Below are 18,142 nucleotides of genomic sequence, written 5' to 3' on the forward strand. Positions count from 1 at the left end.
CCCTGGCTTGGGGTGGGACCCAGGGTGCCCTGGCCTGGGGTGGGACCAGAAGGCCCGCTGGTGGCCGGCCTCCCTGCTAGACTCCTAGATCTGAAGAGCCTGTGAGTACTCACGCGTACTCAGAATCGGCATGGTGTTTGGAGCAAGCTGTCTCTCTGGCCGGGAGTAGGACTGTCATTCCCCTTCTCCCCTCTTCCTGGAAAGGTGGGACCCAGGCTGGGAGTGGGGAGGAGGAGGGTGTCAGGCCCTGCTGCCAAGCCAGAGACAGCTGCCTGTCCTGGGCATCATCTCCTGCAGGCTCCAGCTGTCGGGAGCTCAGAGAGCAGACAAACCTTTAAGGAGGTTGAGTGTCCCTGACTGCAGCAGGCCCCGCACAGGCAAAGTGTGACTTAACTTTGAGAACAGCCTATTGCTGGCTGATGGTGTTGGCCAAGTGGTGTTTCCATTTTACAAGGATGGAGAAAACTGAAGCTCAGGAGGTTTGGTAACCGGCCCAGGACCATCAGCCAGGACTAACAGGATCTGAGCCCAAGTCCATCTGGCTATAAAAAAATCACATGTTACAAATGACAAAGGGGCCAGCCTAGCTGAATGGTGCAGACCTGGGACTCTCAACAGGCTTGCGCTTACCTTCTGTGTGCCTCAGTGTTCACATCTGTAAAATAGGATGATGAGGGTACCTCCATGGCAAGTTGGGATAACCTTAGTATATGTTCCTTGTGCTTATCACACGCTTAGTGATGCATGCCATCTGCCTGTCAAAGGCATGCAGCAACACACGTGAGCTGCTTGTTACTGTCTCCACGCGCTGTGGCTCTGCCCCAGTCCTGTGGAGCCTTGGGCAGAGAAGGCGGGATTAAGTGCTCTGGCCCCTAAGCCTGTGAAGTTCTCCTTAGGAAGTGTATTGAGAGTGTCTCTCACTCGCCCACCTTGGCTAAGATGGAGGATGCAATTGTCTGCTGTCCGGCACAGGCCCTCAGTAAATTTCCACCCTCCAGTAGCTCGGCCTTGTTTTTTGTTTTTTTTGTTTTTTTTCTTTTGGATTTACCAAAGTAAAAATAAAAATCTCTGGGGAGGCCGAGAGGGAGGGGGCCTGGGGAGGGTTGTGGGACAGCCATGATGCCTGGCTCCCTTTCCCAGACAAAGCTAACTGTCCTTTGTCCTCTGCCTTTTTCCATGAGGAAGAGGACTGAGCCTGCCCCCCTCCGTCTTCCTGTTGGCCCTCCCAGTTTCCGACTATTGTTACTTCCCTCTAGGCCTGATGCGGCCATCTGAGCCTGAGGGAGGCCGAGGCGGGCCAGCTCCTGGTGCAGGCATGGCTTCTGCATGGTCAGGCGTTTCCTCATCTGCTGCCTCCTCCTCTTCAGCTGCCATTATTTTTAGTTCTGGGAGGAGGAGGAGGAGGATGAGGAGGAGGGAAGAAGCCAAGTGGTGACCTTCACACCAGAGACGCAGATTGCTAGGCCGCCTAGCAGGGAGGCCAAGGAGCGCAAGAACACCTCAGTTCTTGGGTAGCAACAGCAAAGACTGCAGGGCCCTTGGGTGGCAGCACAGGAAAGTCAGGCTTGGGGAGAAGAGTGACTTGAAGCAAGGTCTCTGGTGGGAGAGCTTTCTTCGCCGCTGTCCCTAGTGTCCTAGCTGCATGGGGTGGCTCTCAGGCACTCCAGAGTCCCAGACCAAGAAGGGAAGGGAAGAAAATAGCCTGAAACCCAAAACCTTTCGGGTCTCCGGCATTGTGGATGAGGGCTGCACAACCTGGAGATGGATAGGAAAATGGCATGCCCCGCAGGGTGTCAGGCATGCAAGAGAGTCAGAGTGTGAAGTGAGTATAGGGGGACATCCAGAGTAGCCCTGCATCTGTGCTGGGACCTTCTTTCTCTGTTAGGTGATAGGGTGTTAGGGAGCCATGATGGCATTCCTGGGGGCAGGCCTGTCCTTGCTAGCTGTGTCCAAGGCCTTTTCCCAGGTTCTGAATGGGAGGGAGGGAGGGAAGGAGAGTGGCTGGTGAAGCATCCCTGGCAACATTTCTGCCCCTGCTCTAGAAACTGAGACCTGAGTTGCAACAGAAAAAGGCAGCTGAGCGGGAGGGCCCCTGGGGAGCTACACCGAGGCTTCCTGTCTCTGCCCAGGATGTGCTGGTAGAAGTACACTGACTTACAGCTGGTCCTCAGCAAGGTGCTGTCTCCCATGCCTGAGCAGCCAGGGCTTGGTGCTCGTGAGGATCAGCCACCCTCGCTCTCCTGCCCCAGGCCAGCAAGAGATTCCGAAGGAGCTACAGAATGAGTATCCCTACTCCAAAATGTCCCACCCTCCGAAGCATTCTGAACGTGTTCATGGTCGCTGCACACCGGAAACTGTGTACCTAACCTCGCCCGAGGAGTCACAGTCAAAACGCAGGTGCACTGAAGGAGTAAGATCACGTCTGGGCTGTGGGAACGAGGTGTGTGTGAAACAAAAGGAGTTTCACCTTGGGGACCTGGGTCCCGTCTAAAAGATGCAGCGAGGTGTAAGTGCACGTACTGTGAGGTCCGGGAAAAGTCGGAAGCAGTTCTGGTCCCAGGGATTTCACATAAGGCGTGCTTAGCCCTCCTGGGCTCACGAGTGGCTCAGCTTTCTGGGTTAATTCCCATCCTGTGCAGGGAGTAAAGATAAGAACAGTTCTAAAAACAGTCCACGCTGCCCCCTTGTGGCTAGGTGGGAAGGTAGTGCAACAAGGCTGAGGCTTCTTCGCTTGGTTTGAAAGCACTGTTCGTTCAAGGGGGGGGGGTGGTCAGTCGTAGGTACAGTCTTGTCTTTAGCTGCAGTTTTCTGCCTTAGCAGCTACTGGGCCTTTCGTTCTCTCTTGTCCCCTCGGAGCGCAGCTCACTGGCATTTGCGGCAGACAGTTTCTAAGCAGGATCCAGGAAGGGTCATTGAGTGTCCTACCTGCCTGGGCCTGCACCACACCAACCTCCTGGGACCTCTGCCAGGAGAGCACAATGAACAAAGTTGGCCGTGAGGCCTGGGAGGAGAAGCACCAGGCTTTCCCCCAGAGAGGGCGGGCACGGATCACTAGGGAAACCCTAGCTGCTTTTATGGAAAGACCAAAAGAAAAGAGAAGGGGGGGGGGGAGGGCATTTTCCCAAACATGGAGAACTCAGTGACTTTGTCTTTGACTTCGGCAAGAGCAGAACAGAAGGTCTAACCCAGAAAGAGCCGTTTCCCATCCACCGTCTGTCAAATGTGCCTTGCCCGAGTGTGTGTCAGCCAGGGCCTTCTGGGAAAAGCCTGGGACTCAGAGGGAGGGGAGGGCAGGTCTGTTCAGGCCTCCCCCGTCCGAAAGGTCAGTCTTGTGACAAAGTGACAAAGTGCTCGCTGTCTGTGTGAGGCTGTTTTATAACTAGGGGAGAGACGAGGGGCGTCTCATCCTGTTGGCTGAGACAAAGTCTTCAGAGTTAAATGGCAAAGAGTTGGAGGCTGTGTGACCTGGAGCAGTGCTAATGTCTCCGAGCAAAATGGAAACAAGCCCGCCAGCGCCAAGAGGCTTCCCTTGATGTCAGCACGGTACCTAGCAACGCCACAGACACTCAACACGGGATTTCCCTGTGCGCACATAGTCCAGCCTTAGTCGGACAGGATTTTAGGAGAGCTGAGGTGCAGTGATATTTTAGGTATTTCACCCCCATCTCTCTCCCCCTAAAGAGAGGGAGCAGGGGAGAGATTTTTTTCCTTGAACATTATAAAAATAAATACAGAGCCATCAAATTATTGAGATAAGAGAGACCTGCTAGAGGGAAGGTAGCTAGCTGGAGCCCTGGGTCAGGCGGGAAGGGACTTTCGCAAAGAGTCTAACCTCCTTGTGGGATCAGTTTTGTTGACCCACAAAATATGCCCCTGCCCCATAGGTGATGTTGGCCATTTGGGGATCCAGCTTCATTGACTTTCTAGAACAGTGGTTCTCAACCTGTGGATCACGACCCCTTTGCGTGGGTTGAAGGACCCTTTCACGGGGGTCACCTAAGACCATCCTGCAAATCAGATATTTACATTACAATTCCTAACAGTAGCAAAATTACAGTTATGAAGTAGCAACGAAAATAATTTTATGGTTGGGGCGTCACCACAACACAAGGAACTGCATTAAAGGATCCTGGCGATAGGAAGGTTGAAAACCACTGCTCTAGACAGAAAGAGATGGAGACACTAGGCTCTGGAGGCTCTGACTGTGTGGTCAGAATCTAGCACTGTGGGCCTGAGGGCGGGGCTTTATAAATGGTTAATCACATTGGCTCACCTCATGGCCACCCCACTTTCCCTCTGGCTCTTTGGAAATGTCTGGTGAATTCTTGCCAGCACTGTGTCTGTGTCTTGGAGGAAAAATAAAATAAACAAGAAGAATCAGAAGTCAGGACAAAGTGAGTATTTATGGCTTGCCTGACCTTTGCCATGTGCAGAGCAGAGCACATGGCAGGAGGAAGGCCTGTATCACCGGAGACTCCACGGGGCCACAGGGGACCCAGTTACAGATGGGGGCACTGAGGTCGCTGCTTGTCCATCCAAGGGCCGTGGGACCTGGGAGAACAGGCCTCTGCACTCCAAAGCTTGGTGGCTCTTGGCTCCGTCACCCCGCCTCTATGGACAGAGACCAGCCCTGTGGGGTCTAGGCAGTGTTTAGACAACAGCTGACCATGGAGGGCAGTGGGTCACTTCAGCTCTTCGTTTAGTGGGGTGATAAGTCCCGAGCCTGGCAGAGGACTCATCAGACAGGTACTGGGAGGAGGGCATGATGCAGGCAAGGATCTTGCAGTGGCTGTCTCCTGGAGATCTGCTCCACAGCAACAGCCCAGCCATGGCTATGCCAAGGCTGAGGCCAGAGCCTCTTGAAAGCCATGGAGAGCTGGGCTGTAAGAACCAACACCTGCCTGGCCCTGGAAAGGCCGCCTGCCACCACTCTCCCCGCCTAGAGAGTCCACCATGTTTGGATAAAGGGCCCTTGGTGTTGTGCCAGGCCCTTGCTGATAGCTACTGCACTTTGAAAGAAGTGGGGAAGAACCCCCCCCAACCCCAAAGCCTGTGCCGGGAGCTCCCTTACCTCCCCTTACCCCGATCCTACCATTCCTTTTCTGACTGCCTTGCAAAAGACGACATGGGCCACACTTAGAAATGACTCTGTCCCTTTCGTTTAAGGTGTCACATCCCTGTAGCATGGCCCCTCTGTGGAGCGCTTCATCAGTGTTCATTTATCATAACGTGTGCAGATAAAATGTGCAGTGACGCCCTTGCTGCCGAGTGACAGTGACCCTCTAGTCCAAGATCGCTGCTTTGGTACAAAGGAAGTAATTTTCCAGAATCCTAGTACCCATGAGTCCCGAGAACCTGCTGGAATAGCTGTCTGCCCCCCACCAGACAGATGGTGAAGCCAAGGCAGTGGGAGAGTACGTGAAAAGGAGCAACGTGGGCTTCATCGTTTGCTGCCGGAGGAGGGGCTGGGTTAAGGAGCCCTGGATTCGGAGCACTGTGCTTGCCTCCTTCACTTGCCCATGAACAGCCCCTAAGAAATCCCCTGGGCTCCTTGCTCAACCTGTTTGTAAACTGTGGCAAAGCTGTCTTCTTTACAGGGCCAACAAGGTGTTGGGAGGCCACCTGTGGGCGCCTGAGCCGTCTGTGTGGCCCCTGGGCATTGAGTTTCCTTGTTTGAACTGATTCTCATCAGAATGGGTGGATGTACCTGTCACTCAGGGCGTTCTGTTTGCTGCTTTCTAGAGCAAGTCATGGAGGAAGATAAAGAATATGGTGCACTGGTCCCCCTTTGTCATGTCCTTCAAGAAGAAGTACCCCTGGATCCAGCTGGCCGGACATGCAGGTAGTAGACGCGGCTCCCCCAGACTTTCCGGGTCAGTGTGGGAGGGGGCCTTGGGCAGGGCGCTCCGGTAGACAACAGCCTTACGACAGACCTGGCCGAGGGTGCCACCCCCACACTGACTTGTAAGTGCGCCTGCATTGCCCCGTTCTGCGGGCTGCAACATCCGAGGAGACAGTCTCCACCCGGAAGGGACTTGACCTGGGGGAGAAGCAGCCAAGTCACCCCCTAGCTACCAAGGTGCTGGCAGCATCAGCCAGCCCCCATATGGAGCCCTTTGCCGCGCCGTGTCCTCTGGGGAAACCTCCATAGCCACCTGCGGGCCTGGCCCCTGTGAAGTCACGGGCCTGCGCGTTCTTTACAGGCCAACAAGGCTTAGACCAAGACGCGTAAATACTCCCTGCGCGTGTGGCCCTGAAGGAGCATTGCCCAGACAGCCCGTGCCTGGGACACACACTCTTTAGCCTACTCTGTCCCCTGTTGAGGCACTGAGAGTTTTCTCCTAAGACCTGGGACACCTGCTTGCTGAAGAAGTAGAGGTGGGGGCAGGTGCTCAGAGTAGTGAGGAGTGGGTGGAGCTGTACAGTCCTTGGAGGTGAGGAGCTTGGAGACAGAGGAGGCGGAGCAGCCAGGTGGCAGCCAGGTCTAGAGGCCATTTGCTGTAAGGGGCCTGTCTACAAATGGCCACACCTTCAACCCTCAGGTTAGCCAGTGCTGCAGTAGGAGTGGGGATTCTGATGCAGCTTCCAAGGGGCTGTTGCGAGGGGGGAGGGGTCCCAGCTCTGCCTGGCTTCCTCTGAGGCTAGTGGCTCTCCTCCTACTTAACTGCAGGGAGCTTCAAGGCAGCTGCCAATGGCCGCATCCTAAAGAAGCACTGTGAGTCTGAACAGCGCTGCCTGGACCGGCTGATGGCCGATGTGCTGAGACCCTTCGTGCCAGCCTACCACGGGGACGTGGTGAAGGACGGGGAGCGCTACAACCAGATGGACGACCTGCTGGCCGACTTCGACTCGCCTTGCGTGATGGACTGCAAGATGGGCGTCAGGTGAGCCAGGCTTCTTTCAGGGTACGTCCCTTCCCATCGTGCCTGGCTGTGTGGAGGACACGGGGACGCTGGCTCTGTCCTGTCAAGAGCTTCTCTTCTCTAGTGAGCCAGAGAAGATGAGGAGTTGCAGAGGCCCCTGTTGGTGGGTGGGCCTTGGGGTGATTCCAGACCTTGCCAAGAGCACCAAAGCCTGGGCTGAGCTCCATAGTCTGGAGGGCATAGAGCCTCAGGAGGAAGCAGACAGCACCCCTACCTTCAGCCTCTGAGATTTTCAGTGTGGCATGTCCAGCCCAGGGAGCCTGATTTTGGCTGCAGACACTCACACTGGGCAGTAGACTGAGCTCAGAGCTGAAGCCTATATCGGATTTGAAGAGTCCAGCTGGTCTATTTCTTTAGCACATGGTGGCTGCATGAGTGTGTGTTTTTATGTATAGATGTGCCAGAGGTCAACCTTAGGTGTTGTCCCTCAAGGACCTGTCCAACTTGTTTTTTAAGACATCTCTCATGGCTTCAGCCTCTCTGATTGGATGGGTTGAGTGACCATCCAGCCCAGGAACCCACCATCTTCAGTCTCTACTCGTCTCGTGCTAGGATGACACGCTCACACCACCTTGTGGGTTCTGGGGGTTGAACTCATGTCCTTATGTTTGTGTGGCGAACACTTTACTATCTCCCCAGTCCCTCAAATGTTGTGTTTCCTCCTCCTCCTCTTCTCCTCCTCCTCTTTCTTCTTCGTTTCAAGACAAGGTTTCTCTGTGTAGCCTTGGCTGTCCTGGACTCGCTTTGTAGACCAGGCTGGCCTCGAGCTCACAGAGAGCCACCTGCCTCTGCCGATATTGTGTTTCTTATATGAAGATGTCGAGAAGGAGGAAGGAAGAGCTAGCTCAGTGTGCTTGAATTCTGCCAATCAAAGTTCCTTTCTTTCCTTCTCATTCCTCCTTGGAGTTCTGTCCTAAAGCCAGCCCTTGCCAGCTAAGACATGTCCCCTTGCCCTTGTCCCCAGGGTTGGGAGGAGGTCGTGGAGAAATACAGGCCCTGTTGTTGGCTCTTCCCGTCATTAGCCACCTCCTCCTGTGTTCCAAAGCCCTGGATATCTTGGCCCACATGAAGCTAGGTGGGTGAGGGAGAAAGTAGAATGTCCCTGCAACCACCGCACAGCCTCGGATCCTGGATACCTTATTTCTGCCTCTAGGAAATTCTTCCCACAATGCACTAGGATATGTCCACTCAGGCAGAGGCCCTGCCCTTCCTTCCAACATGGGAAGACCAGGGCTCAGTCTGCCTGCAGGAGGAGGTGGGTACAGTCCCACCACCTACATTCTTACAGGTGCCCAGACAAGCCAACTGTACCTGAAATTCAGCACTGCCCGAGCCTCCTGCCTTGTGTGGCTGGCTGCTCCCTGGGAAGCCACAGAGACAGGGCACCATTCCCCCAGGCTTCCCTCATCTCCTAGAGCTTAATAGCTTCTCCCTCTTTATACCTCAGAGCTCTCCTATCCAAAGGGCTTAGTTAACCCCATCCTGGTGGGGTTAGGGAAGGAGAGATCTCCCCGGAAGTGGCACTCACCCCACCTCTATCTTCCCTACACACAGAGCTCTGAACACTATACTAGGTGCCTCAGCCATACTGTCCCCTGCATGTCCACAGCAAGCCACACTGGGAGGGTAGCCTATACTACCATTTGAGCAGGAGTCTTCAGGGACACCTATTTAGGTAGCAACATGGTACAATGTGCCCAGGCCTGTGGACTTCACACCAGCGCCTCAACTGTGGCCTGCCCTCCGTGGAGACATGCAGGGATCCAGTTTCCACAGTGGTCCCTGGAGTCCTCTTTGGGCTGTAACTTGTGGCTTTCTCCCAAGCACAGTAGCACAGAAACACAGCCCTCTGTGCCTGCACCAAGATAAGCAGTCTGTGGCTGTCCCTAGAGGATGTCCTAGCTGCAGGAAGAGGCTGGTTCATGCGTCCTTGTCAGACACCAAGTCTCAGGGCCTGAGACAGAGGCTTACGAAAATGGTGAGAAGGCCATCAGCCGAGCCAGCCTTAGCCATGTGTAAAACGTGATGGTACTGATGGAAGGCATATAGGCCCTGGTGGCATCTTAAGCCAGGGTGTTTCTAGGGACCCGGCTTCAGGTGAGCAGGTGCTCACACTGCTCTATCCTTGGGCTCATAACTTCCCACTCGCTGTGGCTGTACCTTCTGTCATCCAGCCCCCTGGGCCCCAGAGAAGCTGCTCTGGCCTTGCTCCATGGACTTAGCACCTCCCTTACTTTCTCTTGAGTCAGCCACGGAGCAGGTCTCTGCCACCCCAGATTTATTCTCTGAGTTCCAGAAGTCGATGAACAGGTCTCCGCTCCTCCATAAGGGCTGGAGCTCAGGCTCTCCCTCTGCAGCAAGGCAGCGATAGGTAGTGACGGTTCCTCTGATGGACCTGTTACCCAGCCAGCCTGCGTCCATCAGGAACATCTCCTTCAAGCCTTGTTCTGTGCCTGAGGAGCAAGTGACTCTGCCTAGAGGGCGCTCTGGGGCCCCTTTTGAAGAGAAGTCCATGTGAACAGGACGGTGACATCCGTGTCCGCTTCCTGTTTAAGGAGCTACTGAGAACCCTTTGTAGAAGTTATCACTGCCCGCCCTGCAGGCCTGCGCTGCACCCTCATGAGTGTCAGGCGTGAATTCCTCCCCCACGGTCCACAGGCCCCTGACAACTTGGTGTTTGCATGCACAGGGGTGTGCTGTGGGCACCAGCGTGCACGGACACGCGCACAGATCCAACCGGAGGCTAATGCACCCTCCCCTTCCTAAACAACCAGGACACGTTTGTACACGTGTCTCCCGGGAAGCTGGGAGTTTCCTTCCCGTGTAAATACCAAATGGGTGCAGGGGCTTCTGAAATAATCTCTTTCGTTCTGTCTGTTCCGGGACCCAGACTAGCAGTCAGGGAATGATGTGGGGAGATGTATTGGGACAGTGCCTGGCGGGCGGGGGAGACCAGTGGACGGAGAGGGAAGGGAGGGTGCCTCTGCAGGCAGCTCACACCCACGCAGGCCACAGGGGGCCCACTTCCCTATCCTGCAGCTAACTGCTGACTGCTGCCTCACAAGGGCCCTGGGCAGCATGCACATGGGTGGAAGGGCTGTAGCAGGGGAGAAGACTGGGGTGTCATGCTCCCAGCTGGAGGGGGTGGTGGTGGGAGTTTGTGGGCATAGCGCTAAGACCAGGATTGGTCCGCAGAGTTCTGGGCCAATGACTCTGCCCCAGGCTGCTGTGAGCCTGGCGTGTCTCTGCCTGACACCTCCCCTGGGGGCTCAGTGTCCCCATCGGGTCAACATGCAGACTCTCTCCTTACTGTGCACAGGGAAGCACATGAGACTGAGCGTGTTTGTCTTCCGGGATCGGAGGCTTGGTGACCTCGTGTGGAGAGGGGTGGGGTAGGGGTGCCAGTTTTATCTCTGAAGCACACCTGGGCTGCAGAGCCCTGGGCAGCCCTCTCCAGCATAGGCCATTGCAGATTCCCCTGCTGCAAAATGCCAGAGATGCAGCCCCACCTCACCATTCGAGAGGACAGGGAGGCAGATTGGAAGGACAGAATATGCTTTCCAGGCTGCCGGGGCACAGCAGAGTTCCAAGGGGGAACCCCGCCCTTTGTCTCTTTTTCACAGACTGACCACTCTCCGGCCATTTCTAGAAGAGCCTCCTTGTTGGGCTTTCTGAGCTTATCAGGCCTTCACCGTGATCCCAGCATCTAGGTGCTCTGGGTGCATTGAGGAGACCCTTTCTCAAATCAGCCCAGACAGTGCATGGCTCTCTGTCTCTCCTCATCTTAGATGTTGCTATATTGACTATTGTCCTGGGACAAGACACAGCCAGCTCAGGGTTTTCATCCACCAGACATGACTACAGGGAGCTGGCTGTGTCCTAGCCCCAACACTCAAGTCCTTCATCTCCCATGCAGGACATACCTGGAGGAAGAACTCACCAAGGCCCGGAAGAAGCCTAGCTTGCGGAAGGACATGTACCAGAAGATGGTTGAGGTGGACCCCGAGGCCCCCACTGAGGAGGAAAAAGCCCAGCGAGCTGTGACCAAACCACGTTACATGCAGTGGCGGGAAACTATCAGCTCCACAGCTACCCTGGGCTTCAGGATCGAGGGCATCAAGGTGAGAGCTGTGAGGTGTGGCCTGAGGTTGCTGAGGCCTCTTGGTTCTCGGTAATAAAGGAGGCCTTGGGGTGCCAGAGTCTGTACACCTCACCTGTACAGGCCCAAGTGTGGACAGCCAGCTTTGAGGGCGTTGGCCCATTCTGCAGTCTTACGTGCAGGTGGACTGGCTATGGAGGACCATCAGACCTTGGGGTTGGGGTGACTTATCTGGACAGCTGTACAGAGGGCCCACATAGGAACCAGTTTATATACCTGCCACAGGGAAGGTGTCGGTTCACTGCCAGTGAGGTACAGAGGAGGGGAGGTGTGTGGTTACCTGGGATCACCCTGGAAACTGCATCCCCCAGCCTTTCTTCTTGGATGCCCTGAGAAGGACCTCAGAAGACTGTCCTTGTCCCTGTGTTCCAGTCCAGGTCCCTGGGTACCAGATTTGCAAGACCCAGCTAGGAGCAGGGAGAAGAGACACAGGCTCCACATTGTCCCAGGTGGCCGTCCCTTCAGGGAAGGTGGCAGTGCACCCTGAGGCCCTGGTCCTCCCTTTCTCTGCCCAAGCTTGGTGTTCTGGGGCCTCTTCTCCAGCCTGGAGTCAGAGTTGGGTAGCTGAAATAAGGGGAGGCTTCTGCAGCCTTCTCTCACATAGTATGTAGATGTGAGTTCCCATGGTTGATCACCAGTGTCTCACAGGCTTCTAGAGCTGCGGTTTGAGAAAGCCATTTGCCCTTCCTTGTCTTTTGAATCCAGCCTTTCCTCTTGGCAATATCCAGCTCTCTGATTGGATGCAAATTACAAAAACATATCCTCTCTCTATATATATGGTCTGTCTGAATAGCATGTCATGGCACCTGTCATGCAGGCACACGTGCTCCTGGTCTCTGGTCTCTGCATCACACAGCTGACAGCCTCCACTGGCTCAGAGGGGCTGACTGTGTACACTGTCACCTGTCCTTCCTCGTCTTCGCTAGCAGAGAGGATGGTTTCCCTGAGGTCCCCTCTCTTGCTCCCTGAGAGCCCGCTGCCTGCTGTTTTCCTGCAGGGCGTCTTCCTGATGTTTCAGCTCTCACCTGCCTCCAAGCGGAGGCGGACTGGTGCAAGTGTCATGGCTCCTGCTGGACCCACGCTTTCTCCCCCTTTGTCTCAAAAGAGCAGCACTCTGTGTGTTTGCCCAGGCCGTCCTACACAGAAGGAGTGCTGGGCTCAGAACGTGGAGATGCTGAATCATGGAGCAGAGATGCAGCGATGTGGGCTTAAACCTTGGCTTTGGGGAAAATCTTCAGAGCAGCCCCTCGATCTGCAGTGCATTACATGATCCAAACTGAATGTCTGCATTCTAGAACATCGATAGGAACACGTGCACATATATCCACACATGTATGTATGGATGTATATATGCACGCACGCACATTTCCTGACCATCCAGATGGCTGCTAGCACAGCAGCAGGTCAGACCATTAGTCACGCATGGGTCCAGGGACCAAGCTCCTGAGCAGGAAGTGAAGCTGTCCATTCCCCGGGGCCCCTGCTGCCCTTACTTAGAGCAGGGTGCTTCTCCATTGTTGTCTCAGACGTCCCTCCCAATGCCAGGACTTCCTAAGGCAGCCTGGGGCCAGGCACCCAACACCACCCTGGCCTCCTCTGTTGGGTCTGTGACAATTGCCTGGTTGCTCCTGGCTTGCTGTACCATTTCTGGGCACCTGACCATCTTCGCAGAGCATCGTGAGGGTCACGATCATGGACAGTCTGTCCCATGGGCCCTCTGCTGACTCCCTCCTCAGAAGGAAGATGGCTCTGTGAACCGAGACTTCAAGAAGACCAAGACGAGGGAGCAGGTCACCGAGGCCTTCAGAGAGTTCACAAAAGGAAACCGGAACATCCTGGTGAGTCAGGGCCTGGGGTCGGGGGGCCATCCCTTCTCTGTCCTGACAAGGGCCAGGAGTGGTGCTGAAACCCTAGCCCTATATTTGTGTAGGAAGATGATGTGACTGTCCCCAGAATCTGTGCTCAGAGAAGCTGGGGAACACTGACTAATCCTCCTCAGTCCCTCTGCCCCAGCACCCTGCCCTTCCATGTCAGGGAACAGCTACGGCAGGAGTTCTTTAGCACCTGTTGCTGGCTCGGTGTTGAACTGAGTTTTCACCACAACCCCTCAGTAGCCCTCTGGTGAGGACAAGTAAGCAGACATTCTTGTCTCAGTTTGACAGACAGGAAGATTTGAGAGGTCAAGGACGCATAGGTAGGAAAAGACTGAGTAGGATTCATACCTAAGTTGGCCTGACACAGGTCCCCGGGTGATGAGACTCACAGAGGCTGGCTGTTGGGGATGATCAGAGACCCCATTGCCAACATAGGAGGATCTGGGGGCTGTCTGGAGGAGACGCTTAGAGAGATACCATGGGCTTTCCCTCAGTTAAGTCAGGGGCACAGCACTCTGTGCTCAGGAAGTTACCATGGCAACCAGTTCTGGGCTCTGCCTCTTCTGGCTGGCATGCAGGGATGGGCTGCCCCCTCATGGAGGAAGTTGAGGAGCCACATATTCCTCTGGGAAAGCTGGAGTAGATGAGGAGGTTGGGGTAAGCGATTTGTACATGGTCACTGCTACTTGTAACTCAGTGACCCCCACGCCTACACACACACACACACACACACACACACACACACACACACACACGGAGTATGTGACACTCTTGTCTGTCTCTGTCCTCAGATCGCCTACCGGGACCGGCTGAAGGCCATTCGTGAAACCCTGGAAGTCTCTCCCTTCTTCAAATGCCACGAGGTAGGATACTGCGTCTTCAGCCTTGACAGGCACATTGTACCGCTTGTTCAGCACCCATCGCCATCACCCCTAGTTCCAATAGGAAGTGAAACGGCTGACCCACACCTCCCTCAGATATCTGGGTACCCCAGCTGTGTCTCCTCACAGCCCTGCTCACTTCCAGGCCCTACTCTCCTCCAGTCTCTGCTCCCCTCCCTCCTCCTGGCCCTGTCATGTCATGTCTACCCCACCCCTGTCCCGGCCCTGCTTCCCTGTTCCCTTTCTCACAGTCCTGCTTCCCTCCAGGTCATTGGCAGCTCCCTCCTCTTCATCCACGACAAGAAGGAGCAAGCCAAGGTGTGGATGATTGACTTTGGGAAGACCACACCCCTACCAGAAGGCCAAACCCTACAACACGATGTCCCCTGGCAGGAGGGGAACCGGGAGGATGGTTACCTCTCAGGGCTGAACAACCTCATCGACATCCTGACAGAAATGTCCCAGGAAAGCCCACTCACCTGAGGCCACTGCCACTTCGCCTACCCATGCCACCTCGCCTGCCACCTCTGCCTCTCGAATCTCTCTTGCTGCCCCTAATTCTTCCTTCATTCCTGCCTGGGCGCCCACCTAGAATAGAGCCTCCCATCTGCAGTACAGGACTCCTTGGAGAAGAAAGACATTTTCTAGGTCTTCCCTGCCCCCTTTCCTACAAAAGGGCCTGGAGGTGGTGTTTCTAATTCTCTCTAAATAGAAGCTATCTTCTGGAAGAGAATTACACAGAGCTAGGCCCAGCATCCTGTATAGTCAGTTGGACTTAAAGCCAGCATGGATCGAGAAGGCCTTGGGTTCCCTGGCTGCTGAGAGTCTTAAGAGATTGAGCTTTGCCTCCCTCTGGGAGAACCCCCCACTCCAGGAAGTTCAGGGCCAGGCTGGCCACTAGTGGAACCCTGATGCCCCCTAGTGGCCGGTGCTATCCGTATGCACAGCCCCATTTGTGTCTTGCTCCACGGGCCCTGAAGCCAGGCCAGGGTCCTAATTTCTGGGAGTTTGGAACACAGCCTCTGGGGATCTGCATGTGGCTTACGAGCAAATACCCCTCCAGTGAGAAGCCCCAGCCTCCAGGGTCACCGTGTGGCCTTTCTAGAGATGCTAACACAGGACACCGTCTTGCCGGTGTTAAATGTTTGAGGTTCAGGCCAGGCTAGAAGGAATACAGGGATCAGCGCTGCCCCTGAATTCCTAGGGGACATTCTGCAAAGCTGAGCTCTCCAGGGGTGACGCCTCTGCTTGCTGCCTTGCTCTGCCCTGCTAGGGAAATGTCCAGAGCTGGGTAGAATCCTCAAGGCCCACACCAACCTCCAGGGATCTGCAGCAGCTCTGAGAGCCTGCCACACCCAGGGAGGAGACTGCTCTCTTCCCGTTCAAATCCTTGGCAGGCAGGCAGGAAGCCCTGCCACGGAACCTGGAGCCCCTCCGTGGGCAAGCCGAACAGTCTGGGCTGCACTGAGCCTTAGGAAAGCAGGATTAGGGCTTCCTGGAGTGATTCCTAAATCTCCCTGGAAATCCTCTCTTGAAGGACTTAGACCAGCGTTTCTCCGTGTCATATGGGTAGTCCCCAGGGTTCGGAGGGGTACCCAGGGCTGCCCCAAGCCTTCTCCTTCCTGGAGTCCTAGGTTTCTTGAAGGGCCATGGGGGGGGTGCCCTTTGGAGCTCTCCTCTGCGCCTCTGGGCCTGTCACCTCCTCTGTGACTGAGACACTCGGAGTCACACGTACAGATGTTCTTCTGGGTACCAGGCCAGTGGGCACTGCTTAGGGACCAAGAGAAATGGGGGTAGACCAAGGTGTACACAGGTGGCAGGATGCACTTTGAGCAGGGGTGGTCGTCTTGGCCACCTACCCCAGCTCCCTGGGCTTCCTAGAAGAAACTGTTGGCTCATGTGACACGTGTGTTTCCCCTTTCATGCTGGGTGGGTGAGTGACAGTTGGTGGAGGCGGGGGGTGGGACCCATGAGGATGTATAAGTACAGATTTTAAAAAAGGAACTCTTTTAAACTTCCTGGCTCCTGTTCAGATCGGTGGGTGAGCTCCTGTGTGGGCTGGCTTGCTAAAGGCCATGACCCCTGCCCCCCATCAGCAAGTCCAGACCTTGTGACAGCATGTGATATGTGTGTGTGGGGGAACAGGCAGCCTGGAGTTGGGGAGAGCAGTAGCAACTGGGCAGCCAGCTCTGGGACTCTCCAGCTGTAGTTAGTTGCTTGAGGGCTTGAGGGGGACCATTCATTCCAAGAGTCTACAGCTATGATCTGGCCAAAAGTTCCCTCCTGCTATCTCAGAAAAACGTTTGCCAAAGCAAACTATGCTAAGAACAAAAACGCCAGGGGCCAGTTTCGTGCATATAAGAGAACAAAATTTGCTGAGCACTTTAGGAAGGTGCCGCCTGTCACGGTAATGTGCTAAGATGCTGTGACTGGGGGCCAGTTAGCAATAGCCTTGGGACGATGCCGGGCAGTGCCTTGCGGGAAAGAGGCGTGGAAAGGTGTCTTTCTGGGGTTCTGTTGCCAGGGTGCTTTGCTCAGTTGGGTTTTTGTATTTACCATGCTAGCACCCACACTGTAGCTTCTCAACCCACCTCCATGCTGCCAGAGGCCCTTCCTTCCTGCCCCACTGGGATGGACAGAGCTCAGATGGAGTTTCCCAAAACCTCTGGCAGTCCGATAAGCCATGTTCACAGACCTGGTGGAGACTCCCAAGGTCCCGGCCACACAGGTGCTGGGACATGGGCCCTATGTGCATGTACCTATGTTCAGGGTCCACAGGGCCCTCCTGCTCTTGGGCCACCAGATTTCTTGGGGGTCAGCCCTGCTTTGCACACTCCGAAGGCTGCTTCAACCGCTTTCCCCAGACTAGACTGTAATGCCCTTTAGGAAGTTGTTTAAGTTATATTTATTTTGTTTTTTTGTTGTTGTTTTAATTGCACAAAACACTAAGATGGAAGGCTAGGCTGTTCTTCCTGAGCTCTGCCTGTCTTCTGGGGCCTCTCCTTCGTGTCCAGAGGAGCCCTGAGCAGCTGTGGCCCCAAGACAGACACTGTTCACCTTTGGCCGGCTATGTTTAGCTTCGAGATTGCCTGTATTCTGCCAGCCCTGTGTGTATAGGCCCCACCCCCTGCTCCAGGGTGCTCGCCCACCAGTGCCTTCTGGGGAGGAGAGAACCCTCCCACACCCTGACAGGCTCCCGTCCTCTCTACCCCCCCCCCCCCCCAGGATTGTTACATCCCCATGACCCTGTGCCCTGTCAGTCAACTGTAGATGCTATCTCCCTAATAAACGCTTTGGAGATCATGACGAGCTTGATGTGATCCTTCTGGCCTCCCCTTTCTCCTCCCCAACCCTCCAGCTACCACAGAAGAGCTATGATGACCTCCATCAGTAGATGTCAGGAGGAGTGTGCTCTAATCTGCAAACAGTGTGAAAAGACTTTCTAAGGGGTCTTTTCCACATACTCTACTACAGCTTTAAACAGCGGCCCCAGGACGTCAACCAGTGACCAAGCCGCCCATGACCCCCGCCCATGGTGAACTCTGTGCTGGGTGCATCCCATCACTCACCACCCTTCGGCTCTAATAACAAGACTTTATAGTCTCCACCGATCAGAGGGGGGGAACTGAGGCTTAGAAGGTCAAGCAACTTGGCCTGGGGAATGGGTAGAGAGAAAATATTTGGAGCCAGACCTTGCTACCCTTGTTGGAGGAATGTCGGAGGCAGAGAGCTGGGTTCCAGACCCGTGAGTGGCTCAGTTGGGAGCCTTGGCTGCATCTCAGGGAATCACTTGAGAGCAAAACCCTGGCCACATATCAAGGGCCCTGCACAGCTTCTCTCCGGCTCTGCCATAAACTACAGCCGCCAAAGGACGCTGGTGTCTGTGTCTTAGGCCGCCCAGCTCAGAGCCCAGAAGACTGATTTTAGCTACTGTGGGAAGCTGCAGACCCTCCTGGGCAAAGCCATCCCATAACCCAAGGTGCTAGCTAAACCAAGCCCCTAGGAGAATCCTGCAAGTTATCTGCTAGTCTGCCAAGTTGGGGACCTGTGCTCATGGCCATAACCCTGGGCCTGGAAAAGATGTTCCCTAAAGAACCTTGACCCATCCGCAGTCTTTGTCCATGCTATCCAGAACCATCTGACCAGATCACAGCCCTGTCTTCAGGCGTGACATTGCTCCTTGTCACCAGCCCCTCACCTTCTACCTGTCCTCCAGGCTGATAGCTACAGGAGACCACGGTCACCCAGACACGCAACCCTCATCACCTTCACCTTCACCTGAGTTCTTCTTTCTAGCCGACCCGG

The 18,142-nt window shown here is 55.1% G+C and overlaps 1 protein-coding gene across 3 annotated transcripts in view; it reads left to right on the plus strand.

Moving 5' to 3' along the window:
• Itpkb (inositol-trisphosphate 3-kinase B) overlaps positions 1-17,143 on the plus strand; it is an 89,138-nt gene extending 71,995 nt beyond the window's left edge. For all 3 annotated transcript variants that reach the window (XM_055609097.1, XM_055609108.1, XM_055609115.1), the window contains exons 3-8: positions 5,743-5,842; positions 6,671-6,884; positions 10,840-11,044; positions 12,819-12,920; positions 13,748-13,819; positions 14,105-17,143. In XM_055609097.1, the coding sequence (XP_055465072.1) occupies positions 5,743-5,842; positions 6,671-6,884; positions 10,840-11,044; positions 12,819-12,920; positions 13,748-13,819; positions 14,105-14,320 (909 nt within the window). In that variant the 3' untranslated portion in view covers positions 14,321-17,143. The remainder of the gene's footprint in view (positions 1-5,742; positions 5,843-6,670; positions 6,885-10,839; positions 11,045-12,818; positions 12,921-13,747; positions 13,820-14,104) is intronic.
• Positions 17,144-18,142: the final 999 nt, after the last annotated feature.

This window comes from Psammomys obesus, unplaced genomic scaffold (assembly GCF_907164565.1).
Source record: "Psammomys obesus unplaced genomic scaffold, mPsaObe1.curated_primary_1811, whole genome shotgun sequence".
In the NCBI taxonomy this organism is placed as follows: Eukaryota; Metazoa; Chordata; class Mammalia; order Rodentia; family Muridae; genus Psammomys; species Psammomys obesus.